At 40.3% G+C, this 19,973-nt stretch overlaps 1 protein-coding gene across 2 annotated transcripts; it reads right to left on the bottom strand.

Moving 5' to 3' along the window:
- Positions 1 to 5,251: 5,251 nt before the first annotated feature.
- On the bottom strand, positions 5,252 to 18,964 carry Znf260 (zinc finger protein 260). 2 transcript variants are annotated; one of them, XM_052761894.1, is made up of 3 exons: positions 18,853 to 18,964; positions 17,815 to 17,897; positions 5,252 to 8,082 (listed from the first exon to the last, which is right to left on the bottom strand). In XM_052761894.1, exon 3 carries the CDS (start codon positions 7,645 to 7,647, stop codon positions 6,424 to 6,426), a length of 1,224 nt encoding a protein of 407 aa, XP_052617854.1. In that variant the 5' UTR covers positions 7,648 to 8,082; positions 17,815 to 17,897; positions 18,853 to 18,964; the 3' UTR covers positions 5,252 to 6,423. The 2 variants fall into 2 exon arrangements, with proteins under 2 accessions (XP_052617854.1, XP_052617855.1); XM_052761895.1 differs by lacking the exon at positions 18,853 to 18,964 and adding an exon at positions 18,667 to 18,685.
- Positions 18,965 to 19,973: the final 1,009 nt, after the last annotated feature.

The raw sequence follows: 19,973 nt of genomic DNA, 5'->3' as shown, positions 1-19,973 counted from the left end.
CTGACCAGAAGTTGACCTTAGAGGAGAGTAGGACTGGAACAATAAGTCTGAATTTATATATCCTGGGTTCAACAAAAGCAGGACATAGGGAGTAAAAAATTATGTCTCTGTAGATACCCTGAATCCTGTGAGTCATCAGTAACCTCATGCTTATTGTTCAGCCAGTAACTTCAAAGAACTGCCTCACCCCTAGCCCCTTCGTCCAATCCCAAGCTGCATGTAAACTTTTCCTATATAAACCCCTTAAAGTGAGTTCTCAGGGCCATTCTCCTCCACCCGCTGTGTCGGAGGTTGGATGGTGGACCAAGCTTGTTTTGTTAATAAAAACCTAGTCGATGCGCATCGGATAATGGCTCTGTGGTGGTTTCGCTTGGGGGTCTTGCGACCTGGGCACACCAGCAATTGTGGCAAACACCTCTAATTCAGCACTTGGGATCACCCACCTTTAATCCCAGCACTAGGAAGGTTGAGACAGGAAGTGATATGGCTGGGCGGAGAAAGGACTATGAGGCAGGAGGAGACAGGAATTCTCGTCTGTCAGGCTGATGAGTCGGTGAGGTAAGAGGTGGTGGCTGTGGCTAGGTCTGCTTTCTGATCTTTCGGCTTCCACCCTGATATCTGGCTCTGGGTTTTATTATAAGACCATTTAGGATTGGTGTAACAACTAAGTCTCTCTACCTAGCCCTAGCTGGCATGGAACTTGGTATGTAGGTCAGGCCGCCCTAGAACTCAGAGATCTTCCTGGCTCTGCCTCCTGAGTGCTGGTATTAAAGGCATGTGCCACCTGCCTGGCTTCTAGAACTTTCCCATGAAACAACTTCCTGTTCCCTTTCCTTTAGTGCCAGTGGGTCTCAACCTTCCTAATGCTGCGACCCTTTAATACAGTTTCTCATGTTATGGTGACCCACAACCATAAAATTATTTTGTTGCTACTTCATAACTGTAATTTTGCCACTGTTATGAATCATACTGTACACATCTGATTTGCAAACCCAAAGGGGTCATGACCCACAGGTAGAGAACCACTCCTTTAGCCCTGGCAATCACCATTCAACTTTCTGCTTCAAGGAATTTGGTTACTATGCATATGTCACAGAAATGGAGCTACAGATTTGTCTTTTTGTGATTGACTTAATCCATTTAGCATAATGTCAGGGTTCTGCTGTGTTTTTGAGACAGCATCTTAGCTCAGGTTAGCTTCAAAGTTTTGTTTCTGCCTCAATCTCACTACTGCTGGGATTACAGGTGTGCACCACCATACTTGGATTGGTCCTATTTCAAAACGTGTGTGTGTGTGTGTGTGTGTGTGTGTGTGTGTGTGTGTGTGTGTGTACACATGCACGGGTGTGTGTATGGGCACCACTTGCATGCCTTTCTGAGGTGATCAAAAAGAGGATGTGATCCTCTGGAACAGAAGTTATAGTCAGTTGTAAGCAATTGTCTGAGTGCTGGGAACCAAACCCATGTCCTCTCAAGAGCAATTAGTGCTCTTAACCACAGAGCCGTCTCTGGAAGAGCTCCTGTTCTACTATTTTTAATGAAATTTTTAGGTTTTCAACATGTCTGTGAATAGTAATAACTTTACTTATTCCCTTCCAGTTTGGATTAGGTGCATCTTAATCTCTTTTCAACCTACCCATGGCTAACACACATCTCCAATTAGACATTCTACAAAATCTTTAGATTCTGAACACTTCCAAGGTATTTTGAAATCTTATTTTATTACCTGCATTCCGTCCTTTCTCGTCCCCTTGTGGTTTTTCTGGATCTTTCTGTGTGTTATAGATACCCACATATGCATTAGTTTATGACCTGAATGCATATGATGGGCAGCAGTTATGAAGGCTATGAAGCTACAAGTCTTTCTAGTTCTCACTCTGCCATGGATTTTCCTATCCTAGTGGTGGGTAAGTGCATAAAAATATATTCAATAGTGAAAAGTATAAAATCCAATGTGAAGCTCCATAGCTTCTGTTCCAAATCACTACTCTGAGTGGAAACTCACTGTGTAGTCTTTGGATGTGGTTAATTTCTGTATGCATGCTTTTTTTTTAAAATTTGTACCTTTTTTTTTTTTTTTTTTTTTTTAGGTTTTTCGAGACAGGGTTTCTCTGTGTAGCTTTGCGCCTTTCCTGGAACTCACTCTGTAGCCCAGGCTGGCCTCGAACTGGCAGAGATCCGCCTGCCTCTGCCTCCCGAGTGCTGGGATTAAAGGCGTGCGCCACCACCGCCCGGCCCATTTTTTAAATAGTAAAAAAATTGTGTATTGTATGTATTGTATGCATGTTGTGAGTGTGTACATGTGTTTAAGTACACTTTGCAGAGTTGGTCCTCTGCTATCTTTCTGTGGGATCCAATTCAGATCACCAGGCCTTTATTCAGTGAGCTATCTTATCAGCCCAGATTCTGAAAATAGTTTAAGTGTCATATTCTATCACCTCTTTCAGGGGGGTTTCTATTACTACCCTCTTTCATTTGACCAGTCTTAGTAATTCATAAAGTTACTGCATTGCAAACCTTGGTGTCTAGTATTTTTACTCTCAAGCACAGAGGCATTAGGTATTGAGGAAGTACATTCTAGCTCAGTGTGGTGGTGCATAGCTATAATCTCAACTCTAGAGAGGTTGGGGCTTGAGAATTGTGAATGGAGCTAGCCTTGTTACTTACTGTGTCTATTTGAAAACAAACAAACAAAAGAACCACTGTGGGACTGGAGAGATGGCTCAGGAGTTAGTTAACAGCACTGGTTGGTCTTGCTGAGGACCTAAATTTGATTCCCAGCATCCACATGGCAGCTTGAAACTGTCTGTAACTCCAGTTCCAGAATCTGGGAATCTGAAGTTCTCTTCAGTTCCATACTGAGCCTGTCTGCAGACAGGGGCGGGGGCTGACACACCCCCAGAGGCCTGCTGCTCTGAGAGAGGACTAACACTGGCTGAAGAGACTTGAGGCTGCAAGCTCCACCCTCGTGTGAGTGCCACGTTTGTCTTTAGCTACACTGCAGAGCCCGACATTCTCCCCAGCTGTGGCCCTGCCAGGCCAGGGGAGTAGTCTATACCTACACCGGTTTCTTCATGAGTTCACCCAAGGGTCCTGAATGAATGGGAGTGTGGGGTTGACAGCTGGGATGCTGCTCAGTCGGCAGGTACTTAGCTAGCATGCCCAAAGCCCTGGGTTCAATTCCCAGCACATCAGCTGGGTATACTAGTGCATGTTGGAAATCCCAGAACTTGGGAAGAGACAGAGGATCTGAAGTTCAAGGTCATTCCTTGCTATGTAGCAGGTTCAAGAACAGCCTAGGCTACAAAAGACCCTGTCCCCATACTTTTTCCTAAAAGAAGATGTGGGCCAAACATGGTGGCACACGTCTTTAATCCCAGCATTCAGGAGACAGTAGATGAATCTCTGTGAGCTCAAGGCCACCCTGGCCTATATAACAAGTTCCAGGCCAGCCGAGGCTACACAGTGAGACCCTGTCTCAACACAACCATCATGCTCCTCCACAACGAGAGGGAGGGAGGGAGGGAGGAAGGGAGGGAGGGAGGGAGGAAGGGAGGGAGAGGGAAATGTGAGTGTGAGAACTGGGCTGGTAGCTTGAATTGTGCAGGAAGAGCCCACTTATTATTCACTATTCACAGTAGTTCCAATCTCCACTTTCCCATAGAGTGTCCATTAAGAATCTTTCTTCTAAGTTTTGAGCTCTCAAAAGTTAGGTATTCAACCTTAGTGTTTTATTTATTTTTCTTTTTTTTTTTTAATTTTTTATTTAAAAGATTTTTTTTTTTCCATTTTACATACCAACCACAGTTCCCCCTCCCTTCCCTCCTAACCTTACTGTTTTAGAAACTGGGTAAGGGGATTTTGCATTTGTTCTTCTAGATCAGGTTGTAGTTTCTTTGGATTTTTTTTTTCAATCCTAAGGAAAAACACTCATGGAAGTTATTATACAGGGAACGGAAAAAAGCATGAGGTCAGTTTAGATCAAAGCTGAAGATATGTTAGCCCTTTTCTTGAGTTGCCATACACCAAAGATGTATGACCAAATGTGAAGTCTAGCATAATGGCTGACATTTGCAATCCAAGGCTGAGGCAGGAGAATTACTATGAATTCTAAGTTTGCCTTGTCTATTTAGTTCCAGGACAGCTGGGCTAAAAAGACCTTGAGGGAAGAGAGATGGGGAGGGACATATAAAGGTCAAAATAAGACAAACTGGAGAATAAAAATTGATATGACATTCCACAAGCTTCCAGTTGTTCCTGCTCCAGTTAGTCATGGTAACTAACTATGACAACACTCCAACTCACCGCCACCTACAGACAGAATCACCAACCTCTTGGCATGGTCTAGAGCACCAAGGAATCCAGACCCAGCAAAAGGACTAAACACCGCAAGAAAAAAAAACAAAAAACAAACAAACAAAAAAAACCCAACAGATCAGGGCAAGGCTTTTCCAAGTCTTATTAGTCTGGGTCCAATCAATGGACAGACACTAAACGGCAACACTTATTTTACTCAATAATGGCTCCAAAGCACAAGAATATTGATGGAAAAGTGAAGCTGTAGTTCTTGGAGACATGAATGTCCTCAATCTTAAGAAGGAGGGAAAGTCATATACTGAGGTTACTATACTGTGTAAAAAGGTGCTGTTAGATTCTTGTGGTGCTTATAAACTTCACCACAGGTATATACATACATAGGAAAACCTAACAGAGTTAAGTACTATACAGGACTTCAGATATCCACTAGGGGCCTTGGGATGTATCCCATACATATAATGGGGACTGTTATAATAATATGTAACTCGGGCTGGAGAGATGGCTCAGAGGTTAAGGGCACCGACTGTTCTTCCAGAGGTCCTGAGTTCAATTCCCAGCACCCACATGGTGGCTCACAACCATCTGTAATGACATGGCACCCTCTCCTGTATACATAATAAATAAATAAAAACAAACAACATTTAAAAATAATATGTAACTCTTCCATATCTATCTTTTAAAGAAAAACAGCACAGAATATATGTTTGCCACAACAAAGAACTATCAATTTGTTACATTTAAAACCTTTATTTTTAATGAAAAGTAGATATTTAGATATAAAACTGGAGTAGCATTTAATTACCCTGCTTTGTCACATTTCACTTCTGTAGAACTTCATTCTTCCTAGAACAGCAACAATCACTTTTTGGGAACTGAATACATATCCTCCCAATTCTAGTTTTAGAGAAAAGTGTTTACCATAAGCAATGCTTAGTACCAGAGTCGACAAGTTGGTTTTATTTAAATTTACACAGGAATCATCACAATATATCCATCACTTCAATTTTCTTCATGCCAATTTTTTTCTTTTCCTTTTGCTGTTAACATAGATTTAACCTGTTGTGCTTAGCTGCTAGAGTATTCTACTGTATGACTGTTACATTTTATTCATCTACTTCATAAGCAACAAACACCTGTGCCCGTTTTTTTTGCTACCATAATTCATGCTGCAATTTACAGACTGACTGGTACATAACTCCCTACATAAGCATATCAGTTTCTTGAGAATAAGTATAAATGCTCAAGAATAACAGCTGAGGATTCTAGAATCTAGAATTTCTGTCCTACTCAAGTCTCAGAACCCATACTCTTAACAAATTTTTTATACAAAGCTTTGCTTTCTGCAAAGACATTGGAATTCCTATGAAATACTTTAATAAATGAGGACATCAGAGGTCTATTATTTTCCCATACAAAAAGTTAATTATCATGAGATTATTTTTTAAGTCATCCATGATTTTCCCATTGATGTGGAATACTGCCAGAATCAATTACCAATCCCCCAGGAATTCATTCATATTTCTAGATTCAATATTCTGTCCTGACCTCAATTTTATACAATTCTACAACAAAGACTTCTGAGTTGGCATGGTGATGTATATAATTGCAGCATTGGGAGGCTGAGTAAATGGATTACCAGAAACTTGAGGCTAACTTGGGCTACAGAGTGAGTTTAAGGTCTCCCTGGGCTATGTACATAGGGAGACCCTGTCCCAACATGCCTGCTTTGAAAAACGATTTTTTACAAATTATCCATATAGCAAAGCAAATATCAAAAATATTTTTGCCTTTTAATGTCAAACATTTATATTGCTCATATTATCTTAATACATTTGATAAGCTTTCTAAGACTATGCTAATTGGAATCATTGGACTCTAAGTTCATTGAGAAGGGTCCTAAAATTACAATACTAATAACTTTCATTGTGAGAGTCTAGGAAGTATATAATACTGTGATACATCTTACTAAATATTGTATTTAAGTTTTGAGTTACTACAGAAGGTTTTCCTAGCTTTGTATAACTTTAATGTAAGACAAATCTTTTGATATATTACTAATCATAGATTTTCCTCAAGCATTCCTAAATCTAAGGCATTTATAGAGTTTTAATGAATATGAATTCTCTGGTGTCTAATGTGATGGGACTTCTGGCTGAAAGCTTTCCCACATTCACTGCATTGATAGGGTTTTTCACCAGTGTGGATTCTCATGTGTAACGCAAGAGTTGAGAACTGAGAAAAAGCCTTCCCACATTCATTACAACCATAGGGCTTCTCACCAGTATGGCTTCTCATATGCACTGTAAGAGATGAACTCTGACAGAAGGCTTTCCCACAGATTTTACATTCATAGGGTTTATCACCTGTATGAATTCTCACATGTACAATAAGTGATGTAATCCGAGAAAAGGCTTTCCCGCATTTATTACATTCATAGGGTTTTTCACCCGTATGTATATTGTGATGTTTGATGAGGTACTGCTTCTGCCTGAAAATTGTTCCACATTCATTACATTTATAGGGTTTCTCTCCGATATGAATTTTCTCATGCTCAGTGAGATTTGATTTACCACTGAAGGCTTTTCCACATTCCTTACATGTATAAGGCTTCTCTCCAGTATGACTTCTCTGATGTCTAATGAGGCTTGATTTCTGAATGAAGGCTTTCCCACACCCTTTACATTCATAAGGTTTCTCTCCAGTATGGATTCTCTGGTGTATAATGAGGTTTTCTTTCTGACTAAAAGCCTTACCACACTCATTACATTTAAAAGGTTTCTTCCCACTGTGGATGTTCTGATGTTTAATGAGGTATTGCTTCTGGCTGAAGGCTCTTCCACACTGATTACATTCAAATGGTTTCTCTCCAGTATGAATTTTCTCATGTTCTTTGAGATATGATTTGCCATTAAAAGCTTTCCCACATTCCTTACATGCAAATGGTTTATTCCCGGTATTTCTCTGATTTCTAATGAGGCTTGTCATCTGAAGAGAAGCTTTCTCACAGTCATAGGGTTTCTCTTCAGCATGTTGTTTCTGATGAGAAAGGAAGTTTCCTCTCTGGCTGAAGGCTTTTCCACATTTACTACATTTGAATGATTTCCTCCGTGAATGACTTCTCAAATGTAGAGTAAGTGATGAGACTCGAGAAAACGCTTTGCCACATTCTGTACATTCGTGTGATTTCTCTCCACTGTGCATTTTCTTATGTTCTACAAAGATTTGTTTTAGGCTGAAGGTTTTTCTACATTCATTACATTCATAAAGTTTCTCTCTGGGATCAAGTTCATCATGTAGAAGATCTGACTCAGGATGAAGACTTTCCAACATTCTGTTATGTACAAGAGTTTTCTCCTAGCATCTACTGAGATAGGATTAAAGCTTTTCCACATTCACTAAATACATACAATTTCTTTTCAATATTAATTCACAAGTATCTAATGAAGTTGAATATATAATGAGAGATTTTTTTATGTGAGTACCCTCAGAGGTGGTTACAAGAAGGGACTGAAATACAGCACTGCTTTATATTAATGATTCTTTCTTGCAGTTTCGCTCATTTTCATAAGTAAGTTATGAATGTGGGTAATTACAGTTCAAATTTTCTTCAACTGAGTCCCATATACAATGTCTGTGCCCAGAAGGAGTACTTTGCCTCCTAGGTTTTCCAATTTGTTTTAGACTATTTCTATAGAGAAAGATGAGACTTAACTCATGAGTCTTTCATCCTGTGTCCTCTTTGTGTATAAACTCCAGAGGCTGCTTCTAAAAGAGAACAACAAAAAGTTACTAAAAGAATTAACAAGGATAAAAATGTTGGTGTCTAGAAATGTAGTAAGTATCCAATAAATTACCTTCTCATTAACATCCTTAACAACCTACGAATTCTCCCACTTTTACTAACAAAACTGCAGAAATGTGCAATTAAAGAAAGACTATTTAAGTCACACACGGTAGGTCACATTTATAATCCCAGAACTTGGGATACTGAGGCAGAGGACTGTTATGAGTTTAAGGTCAGCATGGGTTAGTGAATTCCAGGGCAGCCTGGCTACAGATGAGACTCTGCCTTAAAAACAAGTCCAACTGCCAGGCAGTGATGGTACATGCCATTAATCCCAGCACTTGGCAGGCAGAGGCAGGCAGATCTCTAAATTTGAGGCCAGCCTGGTCTACAGAGTGAGTTCTAGTATGAACTAGCGCTACACAGAGTAACCCTGTCTCATAAAAAAAGAAAAAGAAAAAGGACAAACTGTGGTGATATTTTATCTGTGTCTCCCAATAAAATTTATCTGAGGCCCAGAGGAAAAAGTCAGCCACTATATTAGACATAGAAGCCAGGCAATGGTAGCACATGCCTTTAATCACTCAGAAGGCAGGGATCTGTCTGGATCTCTGTGAGTTCAAGGCCACACTGGGAACAGAGCCAAGCAAGATGGCACAGGCCTTAAATTCCAACACTAGTTAACTATGGAGGTCTGGAGGTCTGTACAGACAGATAGGAAGTGACAGAGGTTGGCAGGAAGGGGAAGTGCTGTAGCTGGACAGGAGAGCAGATGAGATAACAGAACAGAAATGCATATAGGCATGGGCATACAGGAAGTAGCTTTCTGGAAGCTGAGGTATCAATGAAGTGAGTGAGGTTAGCTTGTGGCTTTTCCTATTCTTCTGATCTCTCAGGTTTTCACCTCTATATCTGGCTCAATGTTTTTTATTTCAATAGGACCATTTAGCAATTTGTCACCAATTGGCGCTCCAAAAATTGTGGCAAGAATTCACTAAGAAGCCGCTTGTGGCCTTACAGCCCTCCAACCCCACCCCCAGCTCAGGCCCAAGCTGCACAGCTCAGGCCAGAACTGCATGCAACCGAATCTCCACTCCACGTGAGCCAGAGTGGTGGGTGGTGGGCTCTCTCTGGATCCCCATCTCGGACTGCTACCACACTAGGTAGCTGCTTTGATATTCCCTCGGACTTCTACTGTTCTACACAGTTGACAGACTGGGTAAGTCAATTAAGATATCTTAAAGGGAGAAATTAGTTAAAAGGTAAATTTTTTCCACAATAAAAGATGAGAAATATTGGCCAGGTGGTGGGGGTGCACGCCTTTAATCTCAGCACTCGGGAGGCAGAGCCAGGCGGATCTCTGAGTTCGAGGCCAGCCTGGGATACAGAGTGAGTTCCAGGACAGGCACCAAAACTACACAGAGAAACCCTGTCTCAAAAAAAAAAAAAAAAAAAAAAGAAAGAAAGAAATATTTTTACAATGGAAGGAATTTGGTCTTTTTGATAACACATTAGGCAGTCTGAAAATGGAACAATTAAATGAGAGGATAATTAATGTTGATGGGATGTACATAACATCAATTATGAATATTATTTGTTTGATCATTTTTACTTTAACATTAAAAAGGTTGGTTAATTTGAGTGCCAAGATAAAAGCTTTAGAAAAATCTGTTAAAATGAATTATAGAGAAATTCAGACCCAGACAGTAGAACTTAAAAATGAACCTATTTCAGGATTGAATTACACAGTGATAGAGAAACAGTCTCAAGTTACCAGACAGCAAACATTAATCTACCCGGTAACTTTACAGGAACTGTCAAATGCTCAAGGGTGTGTAGATCTAACTGGACTCCAGTGGAAATGTTAGATTTGAGGAGATTTAAAGAAGCTATAGTATCATATGGCATGCATTATCCATTTGTAAAGCAGATGTTAAACTCATGGTCAACTTGTAATAGAATTATCAGTTAGGACTGGAAAGAATTAGTTACAGGGGTGATAGAGGCCGGTCCACAGTTACAGTGGAGAGCCTGGTAGAAAGAGCAGGTTAAAACTATAGAACAAAGATGTAGGGCCAGAGGTGTGGAAATTTCCCAGGATCAGCTTCTTCTTCTTTCTTTTTTTTTTTTTTTTTTTTGGTTTTTCGAGACAGGGTTTCTCTGTGTAGCTTTGCGCCTTTCCTGGGACTCACTTGGTAGCCCAGGCTGGCCTCGAACTGGCAGAGATCCGCCTGGCTCTGCCTCCCGAGTGCTGGGATTAAAGGCGTGCGCCACCACTGCCCGGCCCCCAGGATCAGCTTCTTAGAGAAGGTGATTACACTGATATACAAAGACAATGTTTATATGATAACCAAAACCCTAATTCTATGCCGCACGGCAGCCATGAATGCGAGGGACAGAATTGAGGAAGCAGGGAAGAAAACTGTATCATTTACAAAAGTTATACAGGATCCCAAAGAATCCTTCATGGATGTCTTACAAAGGCTATCTTCAGCAGTAAATAGAATGATACCAAATTCAGAAGCTAGAGAGATAATAATTGAATCTTTGGCTTTTGAGAACACGAATGCAGCATGCAAGAGGGTAATCAGGTTGTTAAAGTCCAGATCAGGACCCTTGGAGGACTGATCAGGGACACAATTAATATTGGTTCTCATGACAATGATGATATGTGGATAGGAGGGGTGATATCAGGAGCTTTGAAGAAAAAAAATATTGTCAGATGCTTTAATTGCGGTAAACAAGGTCACCTAAAAAGGTAATGCAAAGAGGGCATTCCTAGAAACAATGTTTCTTCAAGGTACAATGACAACAAAATGCCCCTCCCTTCTGGAGTATGCAGAAGATGTGGTAAGGGTAAACATTGAATCAATGAATGTAGATCAACAAGGGACAAACAAGGTAATCCTTTGCCTCTATCCTCAGGAAACTCCCAGAGGGGCCTCACATAGGCCCCCACAGTAAATTCAGTTCAAAACTTTCCTGCCATTGTAGAAGAAACCCCTTCTGAGAGCAATTAAATAACCAAATGCCTACTGGAATAAACCAGGCAGCTCGGGTGAGAGAACAGCTGTAGCAGAGAGAACAGGAAATTCAGGAGAAATCATAAAGTGTTTTTTTTTTTTTTTTGGCAAACTTCTATAAATGAACAAAGACCAATTAAAAATATGAATAAATGACAATCTCTTGGAAGGTCTTGTAGACACAGGTGCAGACTTCACAATAATTGCACCAGAATTTTGGCATCCAAACTGCCTCTTCAGGAGGTAAATGTTCAGCTGTTAGGGATTGGAACATTATCCCAAGTGAAACACAGTGCAAGATGGCTCGAATACATAGCGCCAAAATGACAGAGAGGAAAATTAAAGGCATATGTGGCTAATATAGCTATGAATTTATGGGGCCATGATCTATTACAACAATGGAATACCCAGATTAACATTCCTCCAACTTCAGAAACAAACAATAAGCTAACACATGTTTCTGAGAGAAATATTAGGAGGTATTATTATAAAGAACAGTCACCAGCCATCCAGATTGTACAAAAGCAGGGCACAACAACTGATGATCTTCCAAAGACACCAACAGCTCTACCTTTAAAATGGTTAACAGACAAGCCTGTATGGGTTCAGCAATGGCCTTTAACAACAGAGAAACTCCAGGCTTTAGAAGAGCTGGTACAAGAGCAGTTAAATGCTCAGCATATTGAAGAATCAACCAATCCTTGGAATTCTCCTGTATTTGTTATTAAAAAGAAATCTGGTAAATGAAGAATGGTAACAGACTTTAGAGCACTTAACAAGGTAATTCAGCCAATGGGCTCTCTACAATCAGGAATTCCTTTGCCTACTTTGTTACCTAAAGGATGGCCTCTTATAGTTATTTATTTAAAAGACTGTTTCTTCTCAATACCCTTACAAGAAAAAGACAGAGAAACATTTGCCTTCACGGTGCCTACTTATAAAAATTCCCAGCCAGTTAAGAGATATCAATGGAGGGTTCTCCTACCCCTGTGTTAAATAGTCCAACCCTGTTGCAATATTTTGTACAACAGCCATTGGAAGTGATATGTAAAAAATTTCCTAAATCTATAATTTATCATTATATGGATGATATTTTACTAGCTGACTCAAATGCAGATACTTTAGAAAGAATGTTTAAAGAAGTAAAGAAAATTTTGCATTGTTGGGGATTACAAATTATTCCTGAAAAGATACAAAGAGGAGATTCTATTAAATATTAGGTTATAAAACAGGTCTACAAAAAAATTAGGCCCCAAAAAGTACAAATTAGGAGAGATTGATTACAGACTCTTAATGACTTTCAAGATTATTCAGAGACATTTCCCATCTACGAACTGTTGTTGGGGTAAAAAGTGATGAACTGAGTAGTCTGTTCAAAACCTTAGAAGGTGACAAGGACTTAAATAGTCCAAGAGAATTATGAGCTGAAGTTGAGAGAGAATTGGCCTTGGTGGAAAAGAAAGTACAGGTGGGATATGTGGATGGATTATATGGATGCAAAGCTGGATTGAATTTTGGTTATTTTCCCCTCTAGGTATTCTCCTACAGGAATTTTAATGCAGAGGGAAGATATTATACTGGAATGGATATTTGTACCAAATAAACAGTAAAAAATTAAAAACATGTGAAAAAGATCTCTGACTTGATTTTAAAAGGAAAATTAAGACTTCATCAATTAGCAGGAATAGACCCAGCAGAAATTGTAGTACTTTTAACTAATGATGACACTGACAAATTATGGGCAGAAAGCGAATCTTGGCAAAGAGCTTGCAGTAATTTTTTGGGAAAGATTAACAGCAAATATCCCAAAAGTAATAGAATTCAACTTATAGAGATGACTGGATTCTGCCTTGAATTTTTCAGGAAACACCCATATCTGGAGCCTATACATTTTATACTGATTCAAACAAACAAGGAAAGGCAGGTTACAAATCAGAAAATTTAAGTAAAGTGGTTCAAAGTCCTTATAATTCAGTTCAAAAATCAGAATTGTATGCTATTCTGTTGGTATTAATGGATTTTTCAGAACCTCTCAACATAGTAACTGACTCTCAGTATGCTGAAAGAGTAGTATTTACATATTGAGACTGCAGAATTTATCCCTGATGCTTCAGAATTAACTTCACTATTCATTCAATTACAAGATACAATCAGGAAAAGGAGTCATCCTTTATAACCCACATCCGATCCTACTGGTCTGCCAGGCCCTCTAGCACAAGGCAATGATGAGATTGATAAATTATTGATAGGAAATGTGCTGGAGGCCTCAGAATTTCATAAAAAACATCATGTCAATAGTAAAGGTTTAAAAAAGGATTTTTCCATAACCTGGCAACAAGCCAAAGAAATAGTAAAGAAATGTCCTACTTGTTCCTTCTACAATCAAACGCCATTACCAGGAAGATGTAACCCAAAGGGTACTCAGAGGAATGAAATCTGGCAGATGGATGTGTTTCACTTTGCAGGATTTGGAAAATTGAAATATGTACACTACACTACTGATACTTATTCAGGATTTCAATGGGCAACTGCTTTGAGTTCTGAAAAGGCTGATTCTGTAATCATGCATTTGCTAGAAGTTATGGCCATCATGGGTATACCTGCACAAATTAAAACTGACAATTGTTGTGGGATGTTCTCTATGCTGTGAATGTGTTGCTCTGATTGGTTAATAAAAAAAGTGTTGACTGGCCAGTAGCCAGGCAGGAAGTATAGGTGGGACAAGCAGAGAAGAGAAATCTGGGAACAGGAAGGCTGAGTCAGGAGTCACCAGCCAAACACAGAGGAAGCAAGATGTAAAAGTACCAGTAAGCCACAAGCCATGTGGCAACTTATAGATTAATAGAAATGGGTTAATTTAAGATGTAAGGGCCAGTCAATAGTTAGCCTGAGCTAATGGCTGAACAATTTTAATTAATATGAACTTCTGAGTGATTATTTTATAAATGGGCTGCAGAACTGCGGGGGCCCAAGCAGGACTGGAGGAAACTCCAGCTACAGACAATGCTTCAGCATATGTCTCTGGTAAAAAGAAACAGTTTTTTGCTTATTACAATATAAAGTATATTACAGGTATATCACATAATCCTACAGGCCAAGCAGTTATTGAAAGATCAAATCAAACTCTAAAGGATATGCTAAATAAACAGAAAGGGGTAACAAAACCCTCCATTAATAGATTAAATAATGGTATATTAACTTTGAATTTTCTCAATGTTAATGAGAAAGGAACAGCAGCTGTGGAGAGACACTGGATAGTAGAAAAAAAACTACAGAATTAAATCAGCCTATATACTTTAAAGATGTGCTGAACTCAGAATGGAAACCAGGATATGTGTTACGTTGAGGACGAGGTTTTGTTTTTGTTTCTACAGGAGAAGAAAAGCTACAGATACCATAAAAATTGATAAAGGTTCAATTTGAACAAGAGACCTCTTAAATTAGAAGAGGTGAGAGTTCATCAACCAGCATGACCATCCAATTTAGATTAAATTATAGCACTAACAAATGCTTTTCATTTAATCAGTATAACTTGCCAAAAGGGAACCTCCCCAAAGTTAGGCTTGGGGACAGGTTTTTGTTTTTATCTTTCAGGAGAATGAAGGCTAAGGAATCAGAAGAACACTGGACAAATGAGACATCTGAAGAAAAAAAAACAAATCATCTAGAATAAATGTCCCAAGAAAAAGAGTAAATTGGCCTATTGGTATAATACATATAAATTTTCATAAGTCTTCCTAAATGTTTGTTTCTGCTCTTCTCTACAGACATATAACACAAATGGTTTTTATGTGGTCCCAGTTCAATTAAAAATGAAAGCAGCTTTGGAGTTGGAGAATGGCTCTCTCCTTCCCTAAACATTAGCATGCTTGTTAAAAGAAAATGCAAAATCTATGAATCATGTCAGAAGAGCCATCTGATATAGGACAGAAGAAAACCAAAATTAAGGGACTATTCTATTGCCACTAATCTCAATTCTTTGGTTCTATTTTGATTCTTTATACTTTTCTTAAGGTATGAATTTTATATCAAAATTTGTAAGATTTATATATATATTTAAGCTTTTGTTATGATATTAATAGTCATACAGAATACTAATTCTAGAAAAAAGGCTTCATTTAGCTGCCTATACTTTTTTTTTTTAATGTATGGGCTCTCTTCCTGGACTCTTGGGCATCTGTTCTTTTTTTTTTTAAGATTTATTTATTTATTATGTATACAGTGTTCTGTCTGCACATATCCCTGCAGGCCAGAAGAGGGCACCAGATCTCATTACAGATGGTTGTGAGCCACCATGTGGTTGCTGGGAATTGAACTCAGGACCTTTGGAAGAACAGCCAGTGCTCTTAACCTCTGAGTCATCTCTCCAACCCTACACGTTTTTTGTGTTGGAGTCTCTATCAGTTTTCTGCAGGGAATCATAACCACACCTAACAGCAAATTTGAAGTCTCCAAAAACATGATGGGGCCCCACAACGATGATTCCATATGGACGATAATAATACCACTAAGCTGACAAACATTACCCAAAGATCAGTTTGGACTACAAACTGTTCAGGACAATTTCGAGATGGCTAGCTGATATGATCCAGCCTCACAGACTGTTCAAGCCAGGACTTGATATAAGCCCTGCACTTTTGCATTATGCAGAGACTGGACAACAAATGATACAGCTACCTCTCCCAGGACTTGACAATTAACCCAAGGTTTTCCTTTTCAGAATCCCCTAAGATGCCTTTGCCCACAAATAGCAGGAAGTAATTTTAAGAACATGACGCCCACATTCCCAAGATGTGGGGTGGGTGGTTTTTGGTCTTTCAATGGGTTTTGGATACTTGTCATTGTTTAGGATGGTTTGTTACAAGTTGTTATTGTTAATGGTCAGGAAAAGGGCTAAACAAAGGAGATTAGATTTAAGGTTCTTATTTGAAAAAAGAAAGAAAGAAGAGGATATAAATAAGAGGTAGATTATTGAATCTACTCCAAAAAAAGATATAGAAATGATAAAATAAAGGGTAGATTATTGAATCTACTCTGAAAAGAAAAAAGAGAGGATATAGATATGATATAGATAAAAAGGTAGATTACTCAATCTACTTTTAACAGGCAACTTCTAGTTTTAAATATTTTATATTGGATTGGATTTTTGTATACTGTATGCAAATTATGTATATTGATACCAATTTGAGATTGATTTTGTTAGAATATATTGTACATATATTTCTAATCTTCAAAATATTGTATCTATACAGTTCATTTAACAATGTAATGCAATTTGCTAATCCTTGAAAGTTATTATTACCAACTATTAGGATATAAAGAAATGAAAGTTAGTAGTTAGTCATTACAATTAGGTATATTTAGGTATATTTTCAAGGTCAAGCAGAGATATATTTTAGATAGGTCATCTCAAACCCTTCAGAGATCTACAGAATATGGCATTTAAGATGTGTTAATAACATAGATTTTTTTTTTTAATGACTATGAGACATGTCTGCTCCTGGCAGAGCTTACCCTATTGACAGGGGTATGGGTGAACTGCCCCAAGAACATAAGTATGGGAGATCTGGCCCCAACTCTTATTTGCCATATGGTGGTGTGGGAGGGAGAGCTGGCCCTGCCACTGACCAGCTGCAGCACTCAGTAGAGTGGTCCCCGCACCTGGGCAACACAGTAGAGCTGGCCCTGAAGGTGTAAGTGTGGGAGAGCCGACCCTAAGGGCGTGAAAGCAGAACTAGCCCTGCCCTTTGCTCACTGCTGCAAGGGTTAAACTAGCTGGGGCTATGCTGGAGCGCTGGCCCTGGTGGTGAGGACAGGAGAGCTAATGGGCTGACCAACCCTGCAACTACCCAGGCCCAGTATCAGGGTTATGAGTTGGCCCACTCCAACATCCACCCCATCTATGATCTGCTGGAGTACTTGAAGGGGTCAGTCCTGCAGACCCAAGCTGCAGGATCTCCACGACACAGGGCAACAACAGGATATCCAAGAGGAGTCCCCGTGAGGGCCCAGCATTGATAGTGTAGCAGAAACCAGAGGCCTCGAACCAGACCAATGACTCTTTGCAACGAACACTTGCAAGTAAAGATATATAGATAAAAGGGTTTACTGTGTGACTCACTGCGTCACACTATAGCTTCCATGATGAAGCTTATTCTATTGGGGGGTGGGCTGCAAGGGCAGAGGCCAGATATGAAGGGACAGGGAAATAAGCAGGATCGAGATGCATGATGTGAAAGACACAAAGAATTAATAAAAAAGAAAATTTAAAAAAAACCCTTAGAAAAAGCCCCCTTAAAAATAGACCTCTGTGCCAGGCAGTGGTGGCGCACGCCTTTAATCCCAGCACTCGGGAGGCAGAGGCAGGCGGATCTCTGTGAGTTCGAGGCCAGCCTGGGCTACAGAGTAAGTTCCAGGACAGCCAGGGCTACACTGAGAAACCCTGTCTTGAAAAACCAAGTGGGCGGGCAGGGTGGGGGTGGGGGTGGGGGGTAGGGAGAGTATGACAAGCCAGGTAGTGGTGGTGCACGCCTTTATCCCAGCATGTGGAAGGCAGAAGCCAGCAGATCTCTGAGTTCCAGGCCAGACTAGTTTACAGAGCTAGTTCCAGGATAGTAAGTCTACACAAAAAAAACAGAGCTACACAGAGAAACCCTGTCTCAAAATAAATAAATAAATGGTGGCACATACCTTTCATCCTAGCACTCAGGAAACAGAGGTCAACCTAGTCAACAAAGTGAGTTCCAGGACAGCCAGGGCTATGCAGAAAGACCCTGTTTAAAAAAAAAAAAAAAAAAAAAAAAAAAAAGACAAAATACTTTTTAAAAGAGCCTAGTCCTTTGACCAATTTGAGTGCTAAATAGCTTCTTGACCTCTCTGCCAAACGTGGGACAATTAACTACCTTCCTAATTCTACCCCATCTGTATTTGTGGAAAGTACCTTCTAAGGGCTATTCCGTAAATTTAAGGGCTTCTCAAAAATAGCTCAACTGAAGGTTCTCCAAGAACTAAGTTAATGCCTACTAGTGTGAAGGCACCCAATAACAAGTTTGTGGAAGTCTTCGTTACAAAATAAAGATTTTTCAAAGGAACGTTGGTTTCGTTTTCTACTGACTTGCTTTAATAATAATAATAATAGGCCGGGCGGTGGTGGCGCACGCCTTTAATCCCAGCACTCGGGAGGCAGAGCCAGGCGGATCTCTGTGAGTTCGAGGCCAGCCTGGGCTACCAAGTGAGTCCCAGGAAAGGCGCAAAGCTGCACAGAGAAACCCTGTCTCGAAAAACCAAAAAAAAAAAAAAAAATAAAAAAAAAAAAAAAAAAAAATAATAATAATAATAATAAAATCACTTTTAAAACTACTCACTCAATATTTATCCTTTTCCCTTTCCTGATTACCAAAAAACGCGTTATTTATTTTTAAAATGCGACAAGTATTAGAGAACTATTCGTTTAGTCTCGCAAACTTGAAACCAGTTTCTTGCTAACTGGAAACCAACCAAAACACACCCTCACACGTAAGCTCACCCCACCCGCAAACCCACCGGGGTTTCTGGCTCTCCCTGCCCCCATCCACACAAGTTCTCAGCTCCGCTGTCACAGTAGACGATTCTCACCCTTCGGGCATCCTCGCCCGTGCAGGAGCAGCAAACCCTCCCCTACAGCTTCTTTGGCTCGACTGGGCCCAGGAAAACCCCGGTCTGTCCTACAGACCCCCAAATCAAACTCACCAGCAGACAAAGGCGACGATGGAGAGCCACAGAGTCTGCGCCTGCGCACTCCTGCTAGCACGCCCGGAGGTCTGCCCACTGGGGCTCTGAACTAGCGAATCTTTTTCCATTCGACTCTTTTTTTTTTTTTTTGACTGTGGACTACATTTCCCAGAAGTCTTGGTGGTTCTAGTCAATCCCGAACTTTTTCCAGATGGTCTCTCTGGTGGTGGCAGGGGAGTAAGAGGCCGGGATTCAGATGCTACTGCTTTTACTCTATTACTAAAAAGGACGGTAGTGTGCCAAGGTGTATAATAAGCGCAGTTCAAACTCATTGAATAGGCTTTACGGGCCTCCAGGGCGAGATTCCGAGTAACGCCTAACACTCGGTTTTACGGAGGTGGGGGGGGGGGGGGGAATCTTGGTGACGTGGTGCAGTGAAGAACTACATTTCCCAGAAGACATCGCGCGTTCCATAGCCTCTGGCTTGTACCAGACACTGGTTTTTTTGGTTTTTTTTTTTTTTTTTTTTGGTTTTTCGAGACAGGGTTTCTCTGTGTAGCTTTGCGCCTTTCCTGGGACTCACTTGGTAGCCCAGGCTGGCCTCGAACTCACGGAGATCCGCCTGGCTCTGCCTCCCGAGTGCTGGGATTAAAGGCGTGCGCCACCACCGCCCGGCCAGACACTGGTTTTAAGTGTAGACTGCTCACTACAGTTTCACAAACCGACGCCAGGCGAGAATTGAGACCGCAAATTGGATTCAGGCGAAACAGGCAGGAGAATGAGCTGTTGTGAAATTGTGATTTTTGTAACCGTATGTCCTATGGTTGTGAATGGGGATTATGACTGTGTGTAACAATGTAAAAAGCAGTATGCAGGTGGTGTGCTGTGGAATCCTGTTGGGCATTGGGTCTCCAAACGAGGATAAACGGCTAACTGAGGTACCTGTTACCATGTCAAAGCAGATGATGTCCACCAGTCTTTCAGCATCCCCAGGACCTGGTGTTAAACAGCTCTGAGGGGAGAGATATTTTGACAGTCCCCAGGCAAGGAATACCACAAAATCACACCATACAACAAACCTCACTTGAGATTTACTGGGAAAACACAAAAGAGTGGCTACCTGTGCTCCGGGGAGAAAC

This window comes from Peromyscus californicus, unplaced genomic scaffold (genome assembly GCF_007827085.1).
Source record: "Peromyscus californicus insignis strain IS unplaced genomic scaffold, ASM782708v3 Scaffold_4__1_contigs__length_199733344, whole genome shotgun sequence".
Classification (NCBI taxonomy): Eukaryota; Metazoa; Chordata; class Mammalia; order Rodentia; family Cricetidae; genus Peromyscus; species Peromyscus californicus.
Note: the sequence above shows the minus strand (reverse complement) of the source record. Positions and strands in the feature narration are given on the sequence as shown.